The sequence below is a fragment of the Euprymna scolopes genome, chromosome 2 (assembly GCF_053919585.1).
Source record: "Euprymna scolopes isolate OS-2025 chromosome 2, ASM5391958v1, whole genome shotgun sequence".
Lineage (NCBI taxonomy): Eukaryota > Metazoa > Mollusca > Cephalopoda > Sepiida > Sepiolidae > Euprymna > Euprymna scolopes.
The window spans coordinates 108,533,613-108,556,849 of NC_136483.1; the positions used below are offsets into that span (position 1 = coordinate 108,533,613).

General features: G+C 32.9%; 1 protein-coding gene across 2 annotated transcripts; it reads right to left on the bottom strand.

The window, feature by feature from the left end:
* Positions 1 to 3,540: 3,540 nt before the first annotated feature.
* LOC145294118 (mediator of RNA polymerase II transcription subunit 20-like) lies at positions 3,541 to 13,851 on the bottom strand. 2 transcript variants are annotated; one of them, XM_080141232.1, is made up of 4 exons: positions 13,707 to 13,851; positions 8,149 to 8,294; positions 7,162 to 7,415; positions 3,541 to 3,789 (listed from the first exon to the last, which is right to left on the bottom strand). In XM_080141232.1, exons 1-4 carry the CDS (start codon positions 13,718 to 13,720, stop codon positions 3,580 to 3,582), a joined length of 624 nt encoding a protein of 207 aa, XP_079997358.1. In that variant the 5' UTR covers positions 13,721 to 13,851; the 3' UTR covers positions 3,541 to 3,579. The 2 variants fall into 2 exon arrangements, with proteins under 2 accessions (XP_079997358.1, XP_079997350.1); XM_080141224.1 differs by lacking the exon at positions 13,707 to 13,851 and adding an exon at positions 13,409 to 13,530.
* Positions 13,852 to 23,237: the final 9,386 nt, after the last annotated feature.

Consider the following 23,237-nt stretch of genomic DNA (forward strand, 5'->3'; position numbering starts at 1 on the left):
TGGCATGATGTGCCCTTCATTTGAAACCACACCAAAGACCATAACCGTGGCTGGAAACTTTGTTTTCATCACCCTGGAAATGTCCCTGTTATTCATGGCAATCTAGCGATGTATTTTGAGGGTGCTGGCATGGGTTCTGTAGACCACTAGAGAACATGAGTTGTACAGCAGGGCATCTCCAATCTCCCTCACTGAACATTGTGTCACTTTCAGACATAGAAAGCTCCTATCACTCGAGTTTTGTACACAACTGGTCAACTAGTAGATGGTCTGCAACAAAAAAACAAAACTGATTTTCATCAAACGGAAATGGAATCATGTTGTCTTTTCTAGGATGACAATTTTATTGTTCCACCCTGTGTGTATTATGAGTGGATCTATCAGCCTAGCAAACATTTGTTTATATGTCTGTGTGTAAATATTTAACCAATAAACTCTTAAACTACTGGTCACATAAACACTGAAATTAACAGGAAATAGTAATCATACACCAAGGATGATTTATAACGAGTGTTTGGATGGATGAATAATGCATACAGATATATATCAACAAATTGAAATGCAAACTTGGGAATTGTTTGAAGGGTTAATTTCTGACTTGTAAAGGCAAAACCTTTTTTTTTCTTGAGAATCTCTTTTTGGATAAATGTCAATAAACCAAACAAAGTCAGTTATTGCATTCAAACCTATATTTAAAAAAAAAAAAAAGAAAGATACAATAAAAGTGATACTTAGTATTTAAAAAAAAAAAACGGTTGTTTTTGGAGGGTTTTCCTTTTTTCAGAAAGGAAGTTAGTAGAGGTGAGTTAATTAGGTAGCAGAGTGTAGTTACTCTTCCTTTTTTTTTTTTTTTTTTGTTTAAGCAATTAATGCCTTCCAATATTTCTTAGTTCCCTTTGTTGAAGTTCTTTTTGTAAAGAGCGATGCCGATCTTCTTTAAGTGTGCAAAAAAAAAAAAAAATGCTCACTTATGCAAATTGGAATATTTCCAACATGTTCATTTCAACTTGCCGACATATTTATATTTCTTTCTGCGCATGCCAAAATCCAATTTATTTCTTCAAGTCGTTTAATATCAAATCTTTCTTACCTATCTCTCGATAACTACATTAGTAGGATATGTGGATGAAGTGCTAAATGTTTGGCTTTCAATTCTAACTGATAGCACCCAAGTAATTATTTCTTTTTTCTAACTTTTGAAATCACTATTATATGTTAGGTACAATATAATATTGACTAGAAAATTAGCTCTGTAATAATAAATCTAAAATCTGCATAAATATATTTAAGCTTCAGCCTCTGTCCCATCGACGAAACGTTGCATCCCTCTGCTTGTTCTACAAGTATTTTAATGGTGAATGCTCTGACGAACTGCAGACACTTGTACCCCCACGATGTAGACACCCTCGACAAACCCGACAGGCAGCTAAATCCCACCCCCACTCAGTAGAGATCCCTAGATGTAAAAGATCTTTCTACTCCAGTAGTTTCTTCCCCAGAACCGCTAGACTCTGGAATTCCATTCCAGGATCCTGCTTCCCTAACTGTACTGACATGCAGAAGTTCAAGTGCAACGTGAACCGACATCTTGCTGCCCAAATCCCTACATAGTGCCCCAGCAGTTGCTGACCCTGATAGTAGCCCCCTACACCTGAGTGGCAATGTGCCTTGTTTGGGGTGAAAATGTAATAAAAAAATAAAAATAAAAAATTAAAATTTAAGTGTATTTTATGACTAGGGCTGTGACAACAGAATATTGTTTTCATTGTTTTGACTTTTGAGTATATATCCGTTAATATCTTATATGCTTTTATATAGTGATGTGGTTCTCGGTTGATTAATTGTGTTGGATATATACTCGAGAATAAAAAGAATATACTGTTGTCACAGCCCTATTAATGACCCAGTTAGTCTATAATATAAATGCAGTGTCTTTGACAATGAAATATAAATAAAGCCCTATATCAAGATCAAACAACTTTCCTTAAGTAGAATTTTATTAGAAGTTTGTGAGGTTGATAACACTGGGGAAGAGGGAGAATCAATGCTAATTTGATTGCAAGAGTTAGGAGTGAATGAAGTAAGTTTAGAGAAATTTTGCCATTACTAACCAGACAAGCAATATCACTGTCAACCAAGAGTTTATCAGGTATGTGTACACAGTGTAATGATGTATAGAAGTGAAATCTGGTCAGTGAGCGTTAAAACCATGGAAAGAAATAGAAGAATGATACAGTGGATGTGTGATGTAAGTTTTTAAAACAAGCTATGATTTGTGTGAACTCAGAGGAAGGTTATAGGGAAATGTGTGAAGAAGAGTAAATATTGATGGTATGGCCATGTTTTCTGGATTAATCAATGTAAAACAATTGAGGTACAGGGAAAGGGCAAAGAACACATGAGAGGAAATAAGGAACTTGAGAGAAGAGAAAGAAGGATACATAAAGACCTGCGATTTTTAACTAGCAGAGTGTTACCAATGTCAACCAAGAATCTATGAGGCATGTGTGCGCAGTATGAAATGAGTACTTCCCCCCCCCCCCCCCCCAAATGGATACTTTTGCACAATTTGAATCAGACGTAACTTAATGTTCGATTGGCTTTGGTCAGAACATGACGTCGGCCACCGGCGTTCACTGATTATAAAAGCGTAACAAATGCTACTAAAAAAAAATAAACACTGATGGAAACATGTATTATATAATAAAATTAACAGAAAAAAAACACTAAAATAAAAAAAGAAACAACAGCCTACTGTAACAATTTCTGTTTAATTTTTTAATAATTTTTTTTTTTTTTACTGAGAAAAAACAAAAAAAAAAAAGTTGAATTTTTTTTTTTTACTATTTTCTTTTTTTTTTCTGAAAAATAACACACCATCCAACAGCCGCTCCTAACAAACTTATACAAGATGAATATCTCCACCTTGGAGTTACAGATGCCAGAAGATGTCATTTCATATTGCCAAACAAAAATGATTAATTGCTGCAAAGAAAAATTCTATCATAGAAAAATCTATCTAATCCTAAAGAAATATATCGACTGCCTTAATTTAATTTAATGAAAAACAAAACAAAAAAAAAAAACGGTTGCCTAGCCATACCTTATAGAAAAAAAATTGTTTTTGTTATATTTTTTTATCTGGTGATTTTATTATATTTAAATTTTTTCTTTAATATTTTCCTTGAGTAACATTGTTACGATTTGATAATCAGTGAAAGCCAGGGATTGATGTTATGTTTTGAGCAAAGCTGAGCAGCCGGTTAGTTATGTCTGGTTCAAATTCTGCACAAGTACCAAAAATGCATAGAATTTATTTCTCATAGCAAAAACAAATAAAATGCTAGAATGATCCAGAAATAGGGTATCATTTGATTTTTGATTTTTTCTTGATAAGTTTTTCAGTGTGTTCATGCGTAATTGCATAAAGAAATTAAAAATCTCATTATGGTAGAGGCGGGGGGGGGGGTAGTTAAAGGTTTTAATTTTTTTTTTCTTGAATTAAAAAAATAAATTCAGAAAAATAACAAAAAGGAAGAATTTGGTAGTAAATAAAAAACATTTAATTTCAAATTGGAATCACCTTGTTTGATTGGCCGAAGCTGCCTTTCTGAAAGCATTAAAATGTTCGAGATATTGTTGAATTGTGTCTGAGGGGCCATATTTAGAGGTCAATTTTTGTTTCAGGAAAGAAGAGGGAGTATCCAGGACATTACCCATCACACTTTGGATCAACTCCTTCATTAAATTCCAGCAATCACCAAGATAGGCACACGGATAATATTCAACCTGGTAAAGAAAAAGAAAGAAAAAAATGATAAATGCTTCAATTAAATGATGCTGGGGCTTCTTTACAATCCATGCCATGGAAGACCACAAAAATTTTTTTTTAAGTAGTCCAATTTTTGGCCAAGGCTACCATTATCAACAAAGAGTCTATCAGGAATGTGTATGCAGTGTGAATAAAGTACATTGCATACACTCCCAAAAACACATCAAATTTATTTCCCATAGCAAAGATAAAAAACAAAAAAACTGGAGTAACTGCTCTAAAATTCGAGATTGGCCCAGAAATGGAGGATTATTTTTTCTTTATAAAACATTCTATAATACAGATCACAAAAAAATATAATTGTATATATATATATATATATATATATATATATATATATATATATAAATTAAAAATGGAAAACGTGAAAAACTTAAAAACCCAACCTTTCGATACTATTACACAAGATTTATCAAGATATAAAAGGCTAACAGTGGCACATAACAAGAAGACCTGTAATTTTGGGGAATATATAGTGTGACAGGTCATAACAAATTTAAATTTATGTAGACAGGGAAGACATACAGATATATAAAAGACACATCTAGCGGCACTGATGAGTTGTGATACAATGAAACAGTACTGTTCATCGATGACTACAAATATATTTTAAGCCCCCCCTCTTTAGTTAGAACACTGTCGTAAATAATCTCACCCGCTACTTAATTGGCTGAAAAATGCGAGGCTCACTGTTTGTTTATAAATAAGTGGTTTGAGCATTATAAAAGGAGTGGACAAATGTTTGTTTAAAATAGACATTTGGCAAGGTTATTTGTGGGCATCACTCCCGTGGGTCGATGGTTGGAACTGCTGACTGTCAACGCGATGGTTCAAGGTTCAATCCTCGGCATGGGAGAGGTGCTAGTCTAGCAGCACTGATTTGAGTTGTGATACGACGAAGCAGTACTGCATGTCGATGACTACAAATATATATACTAGTGGGAGGAGGGGGGGGGGGCTTCGCTCAGTCGTAAAGTGCTTAAATATGATATTTTAATTTGTCCAGATTTTGTATATATTATTATAGAGTTGCGATTTCAAAAGTAAAAAAAAAAGTATTTGGGTGCCATCAGCCAGAATTGAAACCGAAAGCAAAACTGTAGCATTCAAAGCTGGTGATGTTACCACTGTACCAATGTGACAATGCTTTTTTTAATTTTGACCCATTTTTGATCTCTTAAAAACTATTTTAACCAGCTAAAGATCCATAAAAAATCTAATCATTTGAGGCCCCTAGTGCCGCTCTGCGACTTTTAGTTTCAGAAGAGATAGAGTTTGAAAATATGGCGACAGACATAGTGAGTTTTATAAATTAGATAAGTAATGGGATGATTCCAATATTTTTCCTGATTTCGTACTAAAGTCACGATTCCAATACAATTACCGATTCTGATTCTTTATAACTCTCTAAATATTTAACTATAAAACTATTTTTTCCCCAATAACCACAAAAACACATGTTAAATGTGCATGTATTTTCTCAAATGTAAAAAAAAAAAAAAATACTTGTGGGGATGATATATCACTTTTAGTTTTACTGATAATTTAAAAATCAATAAATATTTATTATTTTATCCTTTATTACCAACAGCAGAAGATATTACTTTAAACAAAATCAAATAAAAAAAATAAAGAAATCGTTTTGGGCATTGGAAAATTCCGATTAACCGTCCCAACACTAACATATAATATATATAATAAATAGAGCCTTATAAATTATTAAGATATATATTCTATTATATTATCTACTAGCTGTTGTCCAATATTATGTTATTGTAATCAATGAAAACTGGTTGAATTGTTTTGTGTATAAAAGTGAAGAATTAAAAGTGCTTCTATATGAGGGGACCCATATCTTATTAAATGTTTTTGCTTGTGATTTATGAAACAAAGTGGTAATGAACGGATTTACAATTTAAAAGTTGCGAAAAAAAATGTAAAAATGGCAATACTAGAGCATACGATTTTGGTTACGGTAGCTTTTCAGTCTTCTGGACAACTAATTACATTCTGCCCAAAGAAACAAAATTTTAACACATGCAAACAGAAATGGAAATGCACCCTTTTATGGTTAGAAAGTATCTGATAGGTCAGCTAATTTTAAATGATCACTTAAGGACAAATTGATGTGAGAACAACAGAAAAAAAAAAAGAAAACGTGAGAAATGTCATCATCAGAAAAAAGATTTACAGCTGGAGGCAAAGTTGACAATAAACGACTATTAGACTCTGAGAGCAGAAAAAGTAAGGGCTTCTTGTCATCCCCTCCTCACTGCAATTGCAGTATCTAAAATTTCAAATAAAAGGATATTGTCTAACGACAAATAATATTGTAGTCTATCTTATCTGTTTAAGAAAAAAAAAATTACTTCAGCTTCTACAGCAGTTCAGCCCACTCTGCCCCACTGGACAATCAAAACTACAAACCACTACAAACAACACGTAGATATCAAGGTATGATGTTTCCAATCACTAAAAGCTACATCCGTTGTATTCTTACTATTACCAACACTGAGGATTTGCCTTCAACCTCCAGAAGAAAACCTAAGAACTGAATGTTACTTAGTACTTTATCCGTTATGCCATGAGTCTTTGCAAATTCTATCTATTCATGACACAACGAATAAAGTAAAATTCAATTCTAAGTGCAGATAATACTAAGAATACAATTGTGAACTGTTTAAGACTTAGTCCTGTGTATTAAATACGGGTTCTGTTTCAAATTCCATACAGATTCCCAGACAGAAAGATTCCAGAGTTTGTCAAAATGCACCTGAAGAAGGCCAGAATGTTGTGAGAATAACGCTAAAGATGAGAAGAATAGTTTGAATAATCCAAATCATTACAGTCTTATTTAAAAGATGGGTGCTTATGCGGTTTAGCAAAGATATTAAAAGCGAAGATAAAGAAAAATCTCATGGAATGAAGTTCTTAAAAAAAAGAAAAAAAAAAAGATCGCTAAATTTGAGCAAATATTTTTTTTTTATATATATAGAGCAAAGTCAAATTTTAGTCAAATCTTTCACAACACAGACATCTTGGCAATTTTAGTTACGAGGAGGAGGAGGAGAAGAGCGCCAAAGAAGATAACCTCATCTAATTCTTGAAGTTTGGCAAAATGCACATGAAGTTCTAATATTTTTATTAATCAATTTTGAAACGATTTTTTGAAAGAAAAAGGGAATACCTAAAATTATTCAAAACTGTAAAAATAATCTTGTCAAATTTTAAATGACTCGTTAAATCATTTTAATTTGAAGACTGCCTTAAATGTGCAAACAAATAAAAATTAAATTCTACTGTAAGTACAGCTAGTATATATTTCTTACCTCAACCAGAATGCCTTTAAAGCTAGAAGCTAAAAGCACGGATCCAATTTTAATGAGGAAATCTCCATATTCGTATCGCTGACCCTTGGCTTCAATCTTGAAACCTTTGCGTTGTTGATAAAAGCCTTTGATCCGTTGCATGAGGATGTCGAACTGGCTATCTGCCACTAAACAATTTCCCGAATCAACAATGGCAAAACACGTGGCTGGCTGTTCACTATTATGAAGAATATGTACTAACCGCTGTGGAGCAGCTGAAAAAAAGAAAAAGAAAAGATTAAAAAATAAGATGAAATGTTTTTTTTTCTATCTATACAAATATTCATATTATTTTGATTATTTGAAATACTGTTCTCATGTTAGTGTTATTTTCACATTTCAATCCATGTAACCTCCAACTTTGTTCAGATATATCTTTTCGAACTTGGAAATTGGAACGGAATTTTGAATGGAAACAATTTGTAGTCTTAGTTTTCATGGCAAAATTAATATTTTCAATCTTCAGAGAGAAATGAAAGGCAAGATAGAAAAAGGAAGAAGAGCAGAGAAAAAACAGAAAGAAAGAAAACCCAGCCAAATAGGAGGTAAAGTTCTAGCAATTTAACAGAAATGTCTTTTCTTATCTTTTTGAAAAAAAAAAAAAAAAGCAGATTTTGATCAAAAGGTGAAGAACTACTGACTGAAATAGAAATCAGCCTTTTCTGGATTAAAAAAAGTAAAACCCTGGAAAAAAATAAATAAGAATAAAAAAAAAAGAATTCTGAAAAAAAAAAAAAAAAAAGCAGATTTTGATCAAAAGGTTAAGAACTACTGACTGAAATAGAAATCAGCTTTTTCTGGATTAAAAAAAGTAAAACCCTGGAAAAAAATAAATAAGAATAAAAAAAAAAAGAATTCTGAAAAAAAAACAAAAGCAGAGAGCTCTCATCCCTATGATAAATAATTGAATTACTCATGTAATTTTGATGGAAACGTTTGGAAACTTACTTGTGTTATTAAAGTTGGATTGGTATGTCTCACAATCAACACAGAACGTTCCCGCTTTAACGGCACCCAAAAGTTCCACTTGTTTCTGGAGATTATCAATCACTTGTTGGCCACTCTTTCCTTCGGGGACAGCATACTGGAAAACGCTTGAAAGAAAATAGAAAAGCATTTGTTTAAAACCATGCATATTATTTTTTATTTAAAATTTTTATTTTCCATAAGGATTCCTAACATTCATTAATGTTTTATGATGTGTATAAAATTTAAACAGCTAAAAATAAAAGAGGGGGGGGTAAACTATGATGAATGGGACAGTAAAAAAATACAGTACAACTCCAGGAAGAATTCTGAGTAAAATATGACATATAAAATAAATCAACAGGAAAACGTGAGTATATACTTACTTGTGATGGAAAAAATACATGTATGTTTAAAAAAAAATTAGTTTCAATAATATGTGTGAATTTATGTTGGATTAACACTATTTTATTCTCTATTTCAAAAGAGTTCTGTCAGAAAAGGCACTCATTGCCATTATGTAATACTTTTCCATGAATGGCTTTCACTTTTTCTCTGAAAATGGAAATTAATGACTTAAAAATTTAGAGAATTTATTTTAATTAGAGATATGTCAAAATTGATTGGCTTCTTATAAGTGAAGAAACTTCTATTTGTCTCAGAGACTTGTGTCCATGGCGTGGAAATGAACTTCATACCTAAAAATATAAACAATGGATTCACATGGGAATGATGAGTGATCTTATAAGTTGAGCAACTGATAACTCTAAACTTCTGTTATCTTCTATAATAAGGGCAAAAATCTGTGTAAATATACATATGTATGTATGTATGTATGCATCGTAAAAACTTTTGACATAGGTGACAGATTTTCACGAGATCAGTATCATTTTGAAGCTCGGTCCTTCGGACAACAAATATCGAAAAATTGGCTAAAAATATTAATTCCTTCAACCTCAACTGGGCACTTTTTACAGGGAGGGGTAGTAAAAAATCGTTCCTTCATGACAATTTAGCCATACACACATGCGCAAAAAAATTCTTTCTTGAATTAGTTTAAATATTAAAAAAAAAAAAAACAGTTTCGTTGACGTGGTCATAGGCCAGTCGGTATAATGGCTGCGTTGTTATCTTAAAATTGCATGTTTGAGCCAAGATGTCGCTTTTTTCACTGATATTTTCGAAAGTCATCCCCTCTTTTTGATTGATTAGCCTTAATTTAAACCTATGTCACTTCTGGTTTGGCGATGGATGCAACAGCAAAGACGTTGCGTTTTTTTTTTTTCTACACTTTTTTTCCTCCTTTGTGATACGGGTTTGAGCCTTCTTACCTACTACCACTTTTTATTATTTTTTTTTTTTTGCTCAACATCTACTTCCAAACATCTGGGCAACGCCGGGCACCCAGGCTAGTCATTTTAAAAAAAAAAAAATTATCTCTGCTAAAACTCATGACCATTTCAGAAATCTACTGAATTTTTTTTTTTTTTTATTGGAAATCTTTGAGATGAGTAATTTGTATATTTATTTATTTTGCAGACTGTTATTCTCATCTTAATAGTTGTCGTTGTTTACCAACTATTCCTCTGGCCTTCAGATGGTTAACCATGACAGAATAGGAATGCTGAGTCTCTTAACTATATCTTTAATAATTACTGCCTTCCATAGTTGTTGGCCAACTAATCCTCTGGTCTACTTTGGGTAGGATTGAAGCTGCTATCTTCAGACAATGCTCACCTGGTATCGTAGAGATTCAATGCCTCCATCCGCTGCACCATGGGCCCAAAACAGGCCAAAGGATTAGTTGGCCAAAATGTGGTGAGACAACTATAAAAAGGCATCACAGACTCAGTATGGTGCATTAGGTGTATCAGAATTTTTGACACCCCTAACAGAAAACTGTGAATAAAATATAAAAAACTCATAATTTCTCCTTTAAAAGTAGGTTGTTTATTTTTTTTATGGAATATACTTCCAAAATAAACTATTAAAGTTGTTTAAAAAATAATAGAAATATTATTTTTTTAAAAACAGTGTTTACAAAGTGCCTGCATGCGTTCATGCAGTCATATTTTTTACGTAATGAAATCAATTGAATTTTATGAGTTAATTTTTTTTTTCAATTTTTAAACTTTAAAAATCTATCAAAATTTTTCTATTGGTTAAATTTTTATATTTTCAGGGTCAATGCGAAATTTTATGCTCTTTCCAAGAAACCGAATATAATATTTTAGACAAACGTTTTTTTTTTTTTAAATTCACCCCCCCCCCATTTTGAAATGTCTATTAAAAAGTAAATATTTTATACACCAAAGTATCACAAATTGAAGAGAAAGATCAATAAATGAAATATTCTAATTTAAAACAAAAAAAAAAGTGTTTTTTTGAAATTTACCTGTAAAGTCCAAAGTGTAAAACCTTTTTTCTTTTTAAAAACCACATTGATTTTTTTTTTTTTTTTAAGTGAAAGCTCATGTGATGCTTACATAGTCAAGTAAATATTGGATGCTGATGAAAATTTTTTCTATATCATTTAAGGTTTTCTTTTTTTAGATATTAAAAAAAAAAAAATCCACTCGATAAAGTAGAAATAAAATATAATATTTAAAAACTCATGTATTTCATTAAAAGAATAAAAAATAAAATTAAAAAATCGGTAGAGTGGGTTTGTTTTTAAACGGCAAAAACTATTAAGTGAATGTGTTTAGTTTTCAACTACGGTGGCCCCCAAAATACTAAATTTGGTTTACAGCACGCAATAGAAAGAGACATTAATTGTGACGCTTAGTGTCATTGAAGATTCAACGCGAAAAAAGCAGATATTTGTCTCCCTTTATTTCAACTGGGGAAAACATCAGATTGCGTGTTTTTTTTTAAATACTGGCTTAAAAATGTATTTTATTTAAAAAGGACATGGAATATAAAATATAAACATAGATAAATTCTTAACAATGAAGAATGGAAATACTCATTGAATAGTATTTTTTATAGGTAAGTGATGTTTTGGAATTTATATATATTTTTTATAATCGAAGTCAGTAAAATTGCGTTGATTTTCTTTAAATCTTTAAAAAAAAAAAAAACGATTTTAAAAACAAATATTGCATAATTTGCTATTAAACCTGTTATTTTTTTTAAATTTGGTCTTTGCTCCTTTAATTGAAAAAGAAATAGGGTTTGAATTACATTTTTCAAGTAGTTATAAGCTTTGAAAGATAGTAAGTTGAATTATTAAAGTTCTTATCACGCAAATGGCCGCTTCTGATACACCTAATGGTGCATGCACGTCTCCAACTGATAACAAATGAAATGCTCACTGAGGAAATACTAGCACCCTACTGCGTCACGTAACATGAATAGGCACAATGTAAGAAGCTATAAGGCAGACAGGGAACGCCACAGAACATGGACGACGCCGGCACCCCTCAAAACTCTATGGAATGAAGTGGTGTGTAGTAGGTGTATCAGAACTTTTGTAGTAATTTTTGACACCCCTAACACAAAACTGCAAATAAAATATAAAAAACTCATAATTTCTCTTTTAAAAGTGGGTTGTTTATTTTCTTTATGGATTATACTTCCAAAATAAACTATTAAAGTTGTATAAAAAGTAATAGAAATATTATTTTTTTTATTTTTTAAAAAACAGTAATGAAATTAATTGAATTTTACGTGTTCAGTATTTTTCAATTTTTAAACTTTAAAAATCTATCAAAATTTTTCTATTGATTCTATTTTTATGATATTTTCAGGGTCAATGTGAAATTTTATGCTCTTTCCAATAAACCGAATATAATATTTTAGAGAAACCTTCTTTTTTTTAATTCACGCCCCTCCATTTTGAAATGTCTATTAAAAATAAAATAATTAATTTACTCACCAAAGTTTTATATATCACAAATTGAAGATAAAAGATCAATAAATAATATATTCAAATTTAAAACAAAAAATGTAGTGTTTTTTTTTAGAAATTTACCTGTAAAGTCCAAAGTTTAAAACTTTTTTTTTTTTAAAATCACGTTTTTTTTTTTTTTGTTTTTGTTTTTTAATGAAACCTTGGTCCTTTAATTGAAAAAAAAAAAGGGGTTTGAATTACATTTTTCGAGTAGTTATAAGCTGGAAAGACAGGAGGGGGGTGAATTATTCAATATTTTTCACAAAGTTTCTGACACACCAAGGTGTGCAGTGCACCATTGCACCAATGACCAACTAACCTCCCCTGTGGCACGTTCAATATATATATATATATATATATATATATATATATATATATATATATATCCAAGGACCTGCGCCTCCCACCACTCCCCCCAGAACATATAAGCTAATCACCTCTCATAGATGTAAAATGGCAACGACTTAGGGTAGAACCGTGGCCATCGTCATATTACGGTAGCCACGGTAAAACTGACCCGAGTGCGAGTCACTGACCCTCTCGGATCTCCACCCCCTCTTGGCATTGGCGATTCCCTTATTTTTTCAACAGTATTTATGCACTTATGTTACCGTGCTGAAATAATAACGTTGGTATTCACAAAACCATTCTTAAAATGGGGAGGTGGTGTTTACTGTTTTGTAATTATTCTGTACTTTCACCTAACAATTTAATAATAAAAAAGATATCGCAAAACTTAAATTTAACTTTAAAATACTATTAGAAAAAGTAGCACGGTAACATAAGTGCATCAGCACTAAAGTAATTTTTACGTAAAATTGCATTTTTCGTAGTTGTTTGAGAGTATAGACCGTGAAAATTGCAGAAACAGAGGATATAAACTCCAAAAGAATATTTTAGATTACATCGAAATGGCGGTTTAGGTTATAGCGATATATATATATAGCGATATTTTTTATTTTTTTTTAACTAAAAAACACAATAGTTGTTCCACTCGATGAATTATCATAATTTTTGGATATATTATTATTTTGGCATGACAATTAAGTAAATAATATTGTTTTTGCTTAAAAGGACATTTTTTTTTAATCGATCTATCGTCTCTTTGTACAAGCACCATCTTTTGTTATGAACATTTACTTAGAATATTTTGCGGTGCTTATGCACTTTTGTTACCGTGCTTTTTTTTTTTTTTTTAAGTTTAATTCAAGTTTTACGATATCTTTTTTATAAAATTGTTAAGTGAAAATACAGAATAATTACAAAACACCCCCTCTCCATGTTAAGAATGGCTTTCTAAAATAATAACGTTATTATTTCAGCTCGATAACAAAAATGCATAAGTACCTATTTCGCTTTCGGTAAATGTTATATTTACTCATCTCATTCGTCAGATACACTTCGGGTTTCCATTGGTTTTTAACGTTTTGCCAAAACGCAAATAAAGCAATAACCCAAAAACAATAAACTTTCATTTGATTTTTGAACAAAGCAAAAACAAAAAACAAAAAACAACGAAAGAAATCGAGTTTTGCATGCAATGCCGAATCCATCTAAAAAATAATCTGGCCGTGTATAATCCAAACAATAGGTAAAGATTACCAAGTATATTAAATAAATATATTTATTTAAAACATAATCTTACCAAACAACTCCCATGCTTTGAAAATTTTATAGATGTTGACACCGACGGTGTAATTTCAAATATTATCCCGTCTAAAAATAATTTCCTAGTGAAAGACAAGAAAGACTGAAAAAGATTTTTAATGTTCAAAGCAAAAGCATTTACGCCTTTACGCTCTTTTTCTTGCTTAACACATAAAAATAAAATAAATGAAACATAACACGTTAGTTTTATATCAACGAATCAAAAATTTATTAAAAATAAAAGGAAAAAAGATACTGGGTATTTCTCTTCACAAGAAATGCGACACTAGGATCGAAGTGGGGTTGAAAAGTCAGTTTCAGAGAAGGGGCACTCTGGGGTTGAAAAGTGTTCCAGAGAAGGAGCACTCTACCCTGCAAAAGATGCCTGTGCAGTCCCGTCAGCATTCTTCGGTAGGGGCGCCTCAGGCAGTTAGCAATAAATTAACCCCTTCTCAAAGAGAAAAAACAAAATCTGGGAGTGTCCTGTAGACCTCCTAGAACTGCACAGAAGCAGCATTACATCGCAATCAATAGGGACAAGGCCATGACAGGAATTGATTCATTTTGGGGTTGAGGGAAAATCCCCGGCTAAGAAAAAAGGGTTATGTCGCTAAATAGGGTTTGCGGGTGATTTGAGAAAAATAAGACATTCAACATGTTTTTTTTTTTTTTTTTTACACAGTGATCACCACTTATCAAGGCCCGGAAGCCACTCAGGGATAAGGGTTATTGCAAGTACATTACGTTAGTGTGGAGATTTGATGAAGTGTTTACTTAAGGGGGCGGTTCATTAGGAATTTGTTAACATTGGACTTGAAGACATCCAAGTTGTAGTCCGGTGGGAAGCAGGCAGACGGAACAGAGTTCCACAGGCGTGCAGTTCTAAGAAAGAAGCTTTGTTCATGGAATCCGCGTTTTGATTTAGGCACAGATATAGAGTGGGGGAAATTTTTCACAGTGGATTCAGCTAGACGGGTGTTTTTCGTGAAAGATTGGCGAGGGGGGACCTGAGATTGGAGTTCAGACGAGCACCTGCCATGGAAATAACGATAAAACAAGGATAGGCTCGCAACATCTCTTCTGTGGGAGAGAGGTTGCAGGGTAGAGAAAAGGGCATCCCCCACTAAGCCACGAAGTCTATTTTGTACTCTGTCAAGGCAGGATAGGCTGTTTTTAGCAGCTCCTGCCCAGATATGGCAGCAGTATTCCATCCTTGGACGTACTTGGCTTTTATATAGATAGAGAATTGCATCAGTAGTGAGATATCTTCTGGAGCGGTAGAAGGATCCCACCATCTTTCCAGCGACCTTGGCAACAGACTTGATGTACGTGTTCCATTTCAGATCAGGAATAAAGGTCAAACCCAGAAGCTTGTCAAAACACGGGGCCTCACCCAGACGAGAGCCATCCATCACAATTGATTCCAGATGGGGATCAGAGCGTTGATGATGTTTCTTATCATTATTACATGAGTTGTCATTTTGAGTAAAAAATTTAATTTATTTTACATTTTAGAGAAATGTGTAAACATTCTAATCGTGTAAGAATCACGATGGATGCCCTCTGCAATTTCGTAAGCATGAAGCAGCCTTGACCTTGTTATCAAAAACCGAGATTGAGTAAAATGGGATGAAATCCAAGAAAAAAATACATGACAAATAATTTCGGAATGAACCGAGGTGAAGTTGACTAGTTGAAACATGACAATTTAAACAACTTTAATTTTTACTCATGTAGAGTAAATGCAAGAAAAAAATTGTTTAAAAGTTGTTTAAATTTTTTTAAATACATTTTGGTGTACAAGGCGACCATCAGATAAGCCGAGGTACAAAATTGGAGCAAATTTTAATAAATTTATTATATATCGGTTGTATAAGATGACTGCTAAATCACAAAACCATGTTTGTTTAGGCTAGGCTAGATAATGCAATGCAACACCCGGTATCTTATTGTTATGGCGAGATGAGCAATTCCCCGCCGGAACTTTTTATCGAAAGAACATTATCACCGGTCACCGGTTGTGAGAGCCTTCCCTGGGCGGGAACACTTAAAAACGTAACATGCTGTCTCTGTAAATATTCTCAATAAACTTCTCTATTTCTTTATTACTTCAGAACCTCTTTATCCATTTATTTCCCTGGTGGAATACCTTTCTTGAATATCCTTTTATTACGGCCACCCACCGCAGGATATATCACTTATGAAATATTGATTTTTAAATATGATTTTTTAACATTAAGAGTTGTCTTATAGGCCAAAATATACAGTATTTGTCATTCTAAATTATAAAAAAGTTAATATAAAATAAAAATTGTATAAAAGTTATTTAAATTATTTGTTTTGTTTTGTTTTTTGTTTTGTTTTTTTGCTTGCATTTCATTCCATTTCACTCGATCTTGATTTTTGATTGCAAGATCAAGGCTGCTTCATGCTTACAAAATTGCTGATGGCATCCATTTTGATTCTTACATGATTAAAATGTTTACACATTTTAATCGAGCATTTCTCTATATATGGGAAAAATAAATTAAATTTTTACTCGAAATGACTCCTTATGTATTAATGTTTAAAATAAGAACCATTTTGAATGCCTTGTTTTTCTCAAATTTATCTAAATTTGTGAATTTCATGTGTTCAGAATCTTTTACCTCTGCAGAAGAAATTTCTACAGAGGTAAATTACAGTAGAAAACAATTTATTCTGTATACAGAGTTTTGTTCTTCCATCTGCCTCATTAAATTTGGTTAAATATTAATTCGGTATCCTAAAAACACGAGTTTGAATCATTTAATTTAAATGTTAATAATATTTGGAATCGTTGCTGTTATTAAATTGTAAAAAAATATAATAAAATACAAATATTATAAAATTACGTTTATTAGTATTGAGTTCCTCAACATTTAATTGTTTGTGATGTATTTTCTGATATTTTGTAGCTGATTGGTTTAAGTTAATTAAAGAGTTGAACTGTTGAACATTAATATATTAAAGAATATATAAATATTTCTTTGATGATAATATTAGAAATTGAGCTTATTTAAATTTGCTGGGTAAAGTTGTCAAAATGGCTCCCTCAAGAAGGAACTCGAAGAAAAGCTGATAACAAAGATACTTCGGATTGATTCAACTGTCGTGATATTCGACGACGTTAGTATGTTTCCATCTCCAAGAAAATCCAAAATCCTTGATGTAAGAAGATGGTTATCGGATTGTGAAGATCTGGTTGATCAGATATTGGCTAAATGGAAAGATGTAACGATATGCAAGGAGGATTTGCCATTCATGGAGGAAAGTCTGGCTAAGTTCAAGAAGAGGTTTCTGATTGTAGAATGAAAAAACAGGATCATGTTAAAAAAGCTCAAATAGTGAGATTGAGGATTGAATGCCCAATGTTCAAGAACAATTCACCCTCAAACAAGTTAAAATTCAGGACATTCCTAAAATGCTTCGAATTTTATATGTTCACATAGGATTGTTGTGTTTGGAGAAGTGGGATGTCAGAATCATTGATATTCTAATAACAAGCAGACAAGCTCGTATTTTTAAACACAATTTATTCATAGCAGAAAACTTAAATTATTTACAAAAGGATATTCAATGTTAAGTGAAGCTGCCATCTTTTTCTCCATTGCCTCTTGAACTGTCTAGTCTTTTCAAAGATATATAAGTGGCGATGACACTTAGTTTCTTTATTTAGAGTTATTTCCCCTTTTATCGCTATAACACCTCCCCTTTGAAATATGATACTTGTAGGATTTTTGATGTGGGTCTATTTGTAGAGTTGAAGTTGGTTTGCATCTTCGTTGCGTCCTTTGGGTTGAGTCTTTCTTCTCAGACTTGCTTTGTTTATTACATGTTACTTGAACACTTTAAGGTAATTCAAATGTGTCCAATAAAATATTTAATGGAATGATTGTGTTATTTGATCGTCTCTTTGAAAGATATGAGTGACGAAGTTGATTTGCATGTCTGACCCAAATAGATGATTGTCAATCCACATCATAGATTACATTACCAGAATGACATACTATGTGACCTTGTGTCCATTTTTCTTTACCATTGCATTAGTCTTTTGTTAATACAGGTTGTCCTGGTAGGAATTTATGTGACCTTGCTCCATGATGACGATTGAATAGGTTTTCCATCGTCCTATTTCTCTTGGGAAGATTATTTGATGATGGACGAAATAGCATCCGTTGTTAAACGTATTTTTCTGTTCATCAGTGCTTCGGCATAAAACTTTCCATTTGGGCAATTTGGATTTGGGGTAGCTCTGTAGCTACTTAGAAATATTTCTATGATCTCTCGAGTAATTCCTTCTCCTTTTAACTTTAAGAGTGCTCTCTTAAATGTGTCAACAAAGTGTTCGGCTTGGCTATTTGATTGTGGATAGAAAGGTGGAGATCTGAGATGCTGAATACTGTTTTGTTTACAGAAGTCAGAAAATTCTGCTGAGGCAAATGCCGTACCATTTTCAGAAACTAAGATTTCAGGAATGCCCAACCTGATGAAAATTTCTTGTAGTTTCTTTACAGTTTCATTTGAGGTAGTATGGTTCATCTGGAGAGTTTCTGGCCACTTATTGTAAGCATCAATCAATATTAAGTAATGTTGTCCCTTAATTAGTCCTGCAAAGTCCATGTATAGTTGTGACCAAGGCATTTCTGGGGTAGGCCATGCATGCAATATTATTTTCCAAGGAGGCTTCACAAATAGTTGACATTCGGCACAACTTTTTACAAGTTCCTCTAATTGCTTGTCTATGTTTGGCCCATACATATAACCACGTGCCAAGGCTTTCGTCATATTAATTCCCTGATGTCCATAGTGGAATTGCTTGAGAACTCCGTTTAGGAATTTGAATGGGACAACAACACATTCTCCAAAAAAAAGTGTTCCATTCATCTCAGATAATCTTCTCTGAAAAATGATTGAAGTTGCTGGTCAGTACATGTTTTTTGGCCAGCTTGTGAGATGAAAATGTCAAACTTTCTGGATCATCTCAGAAGTGAAAGGTAGCAATCTCACTGTGGAAACAAGTGCCAAAATAACTTCAGGCTCCACAATTATAGCAGCAATGACTGTGTCTGCTAGTTTTTGATGAGAAGAGATGATAAAGCATCTACCTGGCCAATTTTACTGCCTGGTTGGTTCTTTATAGAAAAGTCGTAATCTAAAAGCATAGTTGCCCATCTATGTAAGTCGTTTGCTGTATAAACTGGAATTCCTTTCCTGGAACCAAAAATACTTATTAAAGGCTTGTGGTCTGTGATCAGAGTAAAATGATGGTCATATAGCAGTTTATGAAATTTCTTTACCACATAGATGATTGCTAGGGCTTCTTTTTCAATTTGGCTATACTTTCGTTCAGTAGGCATCAACGACTTTGATGTATGTGCAATAGCTTTTTTGCTTCCATCAGGAAAAATATGTGATATTACTGCTCCAACTCCATAGTCTGAAGCATCCGTCCTAACAGTAATGTCTAATGATGGATCGTAGTGTGTCAACAATAGATCAGAACTAAGAAGTGTTTTGACTTTCTCAAATGATTCTTTACATGTGCTTGATCAGTTCCATTTGGTATCTTTTTGTAAAAGATTATTCAGAGGATCCTGTAACTTGTGCAGTTCAGGTAAGAAGGAACCATAATGACTTACAAGGCCCAGAAAGGATTGTAAGTGTTGCAATATCCTTAGGAGCTGCCATGTTCTTTATTGCCTGAATAGTGTCCGAATCTGGTTTTCGACCATTTTTGTCAAATATGAATCCAAGGTATTCCACAGAAGTTTGGAAGAATTCGCATTTGTCTTGGCTTAAGTGAAATCCATATTGTTGAATCTGATCCAGCACGGAAGTAAGATGATGCAGAAGTTTCTCTTGGGATGTATCTGTAACGATAATGTCATCAATGTAGGTGAAAACTCCGAGCAATCCTGTGAGTATTATATTCATAGTTTGTTGGAATATTGATGGAGTTGACTTGACCCCAAATAGAAGGTAGTTAAATTGAAATAATCCCTTGCGGGTGTTGATAATGAGAAGATTTTTCGAATCTTCATCAACTTCCATTTGTAGATATGCATCTGCGAGGTCCAGTTTTTCAAAACAATTTCCACCGTTGAGCTTTGAGAACAGATCTTCTGGTACAGGTAGTGGATACTGATGCATTTCCAACCTGTCATTTAGTCCTGTGCTGAAGTATGTACATAGGCGTACTTTGCCATTAGCCTTCTTCACAATGACAATAGGTGCTGCCTAGGATGAACAATTTGTATCTTTTTCTTGTAGGCAATCCAATTCTTTTTCTACTGTAGCTAAAGCTGTGTATGGTACCAGACGCTTTGGTCTGAAGACTAGCTTTGCATCTGCTTTCAGTTTTAAATTCGCTTTAAAACAACATCCAAAACCTTGAAAAACATTGTTGAAATTTGCTTTAAGTATGTTCTTAAAATATGCTTCAGCATCTGCTGAAGCTTTAATATTAAAAGAATTGAAAATTGAGTTTAGGGAAACATTGAAAAGATCAAGAAGATTCAGAGTTGATGCATCAGAAACATAGCACACGCCTGAAAGTTTTTTCCTGTAAAAGAGATATTGCATGTTAACTCACCAGTTAGTTGTATCTTGTTTCCTGATGCACCACAAACAACATGAGTTGTCTTCTTAAGAGTTGGTTTTCTAAACAATTCCCAATTGCACGTGAAATTAAAATGATATCTGAGGCAGTATCTGTGCGAGTCTCTTCTAGCCTCACACAAAAACACGCATTCACATTTCAAGCCACTTTTCTTGTCATACACATACGTGCACACAAACATACACGCGCACATACACACAGTACATACATTCACGTTCACGTATATACACTCACATTCACGTGCATACACACACACACATGCTAACGTACACACATGTACTCACATATACGCACACGTACGCACACATGGGCAACATCACTTCCCCTTTGAAGGAAATCCACACATGCACAAAAGACCACCGGAAACAACTATAAAAGCAAGAGACAAGCTGTTTCCTTCCTTTTTCGAACCAGCTTCCGACCTGAACGGTCGACGGACCAGCCGCCTCCCTTTCAGGGCGTGCGCGCCCGGGCACCCACGCACCTCACGCCACCTGCTACTGTATGTGGGGCAAGAGCTAACAGACAGTATGTACACTTTATACACTTTCTCTCTCCATGAACTGGATTGACTTTCTCACTCTTTTTTCCCTTTTGCTTTGGTCCATCAACCAGACAAGTTCGCGTCCACAGCTAGTGGCCTGAAGATATTTCCACGTGGACAAGTACCAACATGTGCGTGCAGCTTTACTGATGTCAACCCTCTATCTTTTTCTTTGTTTACACGCTGGACTGCCATTTCTCGTTCCACTACATTACTCACTCCTCTTTCCACGCACGGACAGGAACACGACCTAAAACATTCATTTTTCAACAGAAAATAAACGACATGTTTATTTTATCCAGCAATTGAGTTTTGTTTCCTTCTTTCCATTCGTTTCATTATTTTCTTTTGTAGCAAGTTAGGATTATTATATCCTAGCCCGCAACATATCAAACTGAAAGTTTACTGGCTTCTGGTTTATTTCAACAAGTATATATTTTCTCCAAGCTTCAAAATTTACATTGAAAGTGGCAAACATTGAATTCGATGTGGCTTTCTCGAAACGTCCTGGCATTTTTCTATGGTTTTTATCTCTTGGCTGTGCAGTGTTGTGGTTATTTTTATCATAAAGTCTGTCATTGTGCCCATGACATGAACGATGTTGACATGTGTGTCTTTTAAATGGGCAAAAACGAATATAATGCATTTCTCCACATGACCAACAAGAAAAAATTGTTATGGAAAAAGTATCTTTTTTTTCATGTGTTCACAAAAAAATTATTGTGCAAAAAATTTTTTTTCCATTTGTGCAGAATGATTTCTCTGAAGTTTTTTTTTTTTTTTAGATCATATGCGTTTTTTGTTTGTGAGATCTGGTATTTAATTTAATCTCATCATCGTCGCCAAATTTTGTTGTGTTCAGAGAAATGGGATGTCAAAACCATTGGATAATCTAATAACAAGTTGACAAGCTCATTATATTTTTAAAACACAATTTATTCATGGCAGGAAACTTAAATTATTTACATAACGATATTCAATGTCAAGCAAAGCCACGATCTTTTCCTCCATTGAGTCTCTAGTCTTTTCAAAGATATATAGGAAGCGATAATTTTTACTTTATTTAGAGTTATTTCCCCTTTTATCGCTATAACAAGGATGAAATGGATAAATTTCTATTACTGAAATCCGAACTTAGTGGGAGAACTTTCAAACGTTTCAGGGTTCGACATTATGTCAGAGAATTATGAAAGGGTTCTGAATATGCTGAAGGACACATTTTTGAATCCTGATAATATAAAAGACAAAAGTTTTGAAGAAATTCTTCTTCATCCTGACCTTTTAGAAAAACTCGATCAGTTGAAATATTATAGAGAATTAATGTCTCAAAGCAGGGAAAAATATCCTTTGATCAAAACAATTCTTGAAAATGTGCCAGAAATTATTGAGTTGTTAGACTTGTTAGTAACATTTAGGAAGAACGATTATGTGTTCCTGGGAAATCTCAAGAAGGCATTTTTACAAATTTTTGTAAGAACTGGAACGGACAAAAATCGGTTTGGGTTTTTCCTGAAAGATGGTGATCGTCTGCGTACCTTCAGTTATAAATTGATTATCCTTGTCTTTAATGCCAGTCCGTTCATCTTGAGTTTCATACTCAAATATGCTGATTCACTTATGATGGTTTGAACAATCTGATTGGAAGGAAGAAATTAGAATATTTTGATTTCTCTAATGATGATTACAGACATTGATAGACAGACCACTTATACATATTGCTTCTTCTTACAGAGGTTTAGATATTTTAACTTCAAACTATTTTTTGGAGATTGCTTACAACCCGCATTTATTGCTGAGAAGTCATGAGGTGGTGGATCGAATCGTTGGAATTTCTTCAGTTTAGGGAGTACTTTGTAAAGAAATTCTGTAAATTATAGCATAACAATTATCTCTTTTCCTTGAGAGAAAAGGACAAAAATATGATAAATAATTGCACAAAGAAAATATCGGGCAGTGATATTGTTTTGGTGAAAACGTCAAACCGAACCAGGCACTTTTGTAGAAGAAATTTCTACATATTTATTAGTAAAAAAGCGTAAAAAAAACATTTTCAACAATAATAATCAATAAAGGTATTTAGAAGTAAATATTTTGAAATTGGTGTTAAATTTGCTAATTTAAAATTGTCAATAGTCATTTTTTATATTATATATTAAAATATTTTTAAAAGATTGTAAAACTTTACTCTAATTTCTATGTTTAAAATTGACCTTTTAGAATTATCGAATTTAAATCATTTAAATGTTTTAAAAATTAATTATTTTTTAAAATAATTTTTTCTTTGCAGTTCAACTGATTATATTATATATTATCGAGAAATACAGTAATTTTTTTACAAAACATAG

What these genes read in the sequence shown, in the direction of transcription:
- LOC145294118 (XM_080141224.1), bottom strand. Translation starts at nt 13,443, where the DNA reads ATGAGTAAATATAACATTTACCGAAAGCGAAATAG. An exon ending in ATTTACCGAAAGCGAAATAG is followed by an intron (nt 8,295 to 13,408) that starts GTACTTATGCAT and finishes TTTTCTTTCAAG; the next exon opens with CGTTTTCCAGTATGCTGTCC. An exon ending in TTAAAGGCATTCTGGTTGAG is followed by an intron (nt 3,790 to 7,161) that starts GTAAGAAATATA and finishes TTTCTTTACCAG; the next exon opens with GTTGAATATTATCCGTGTGC.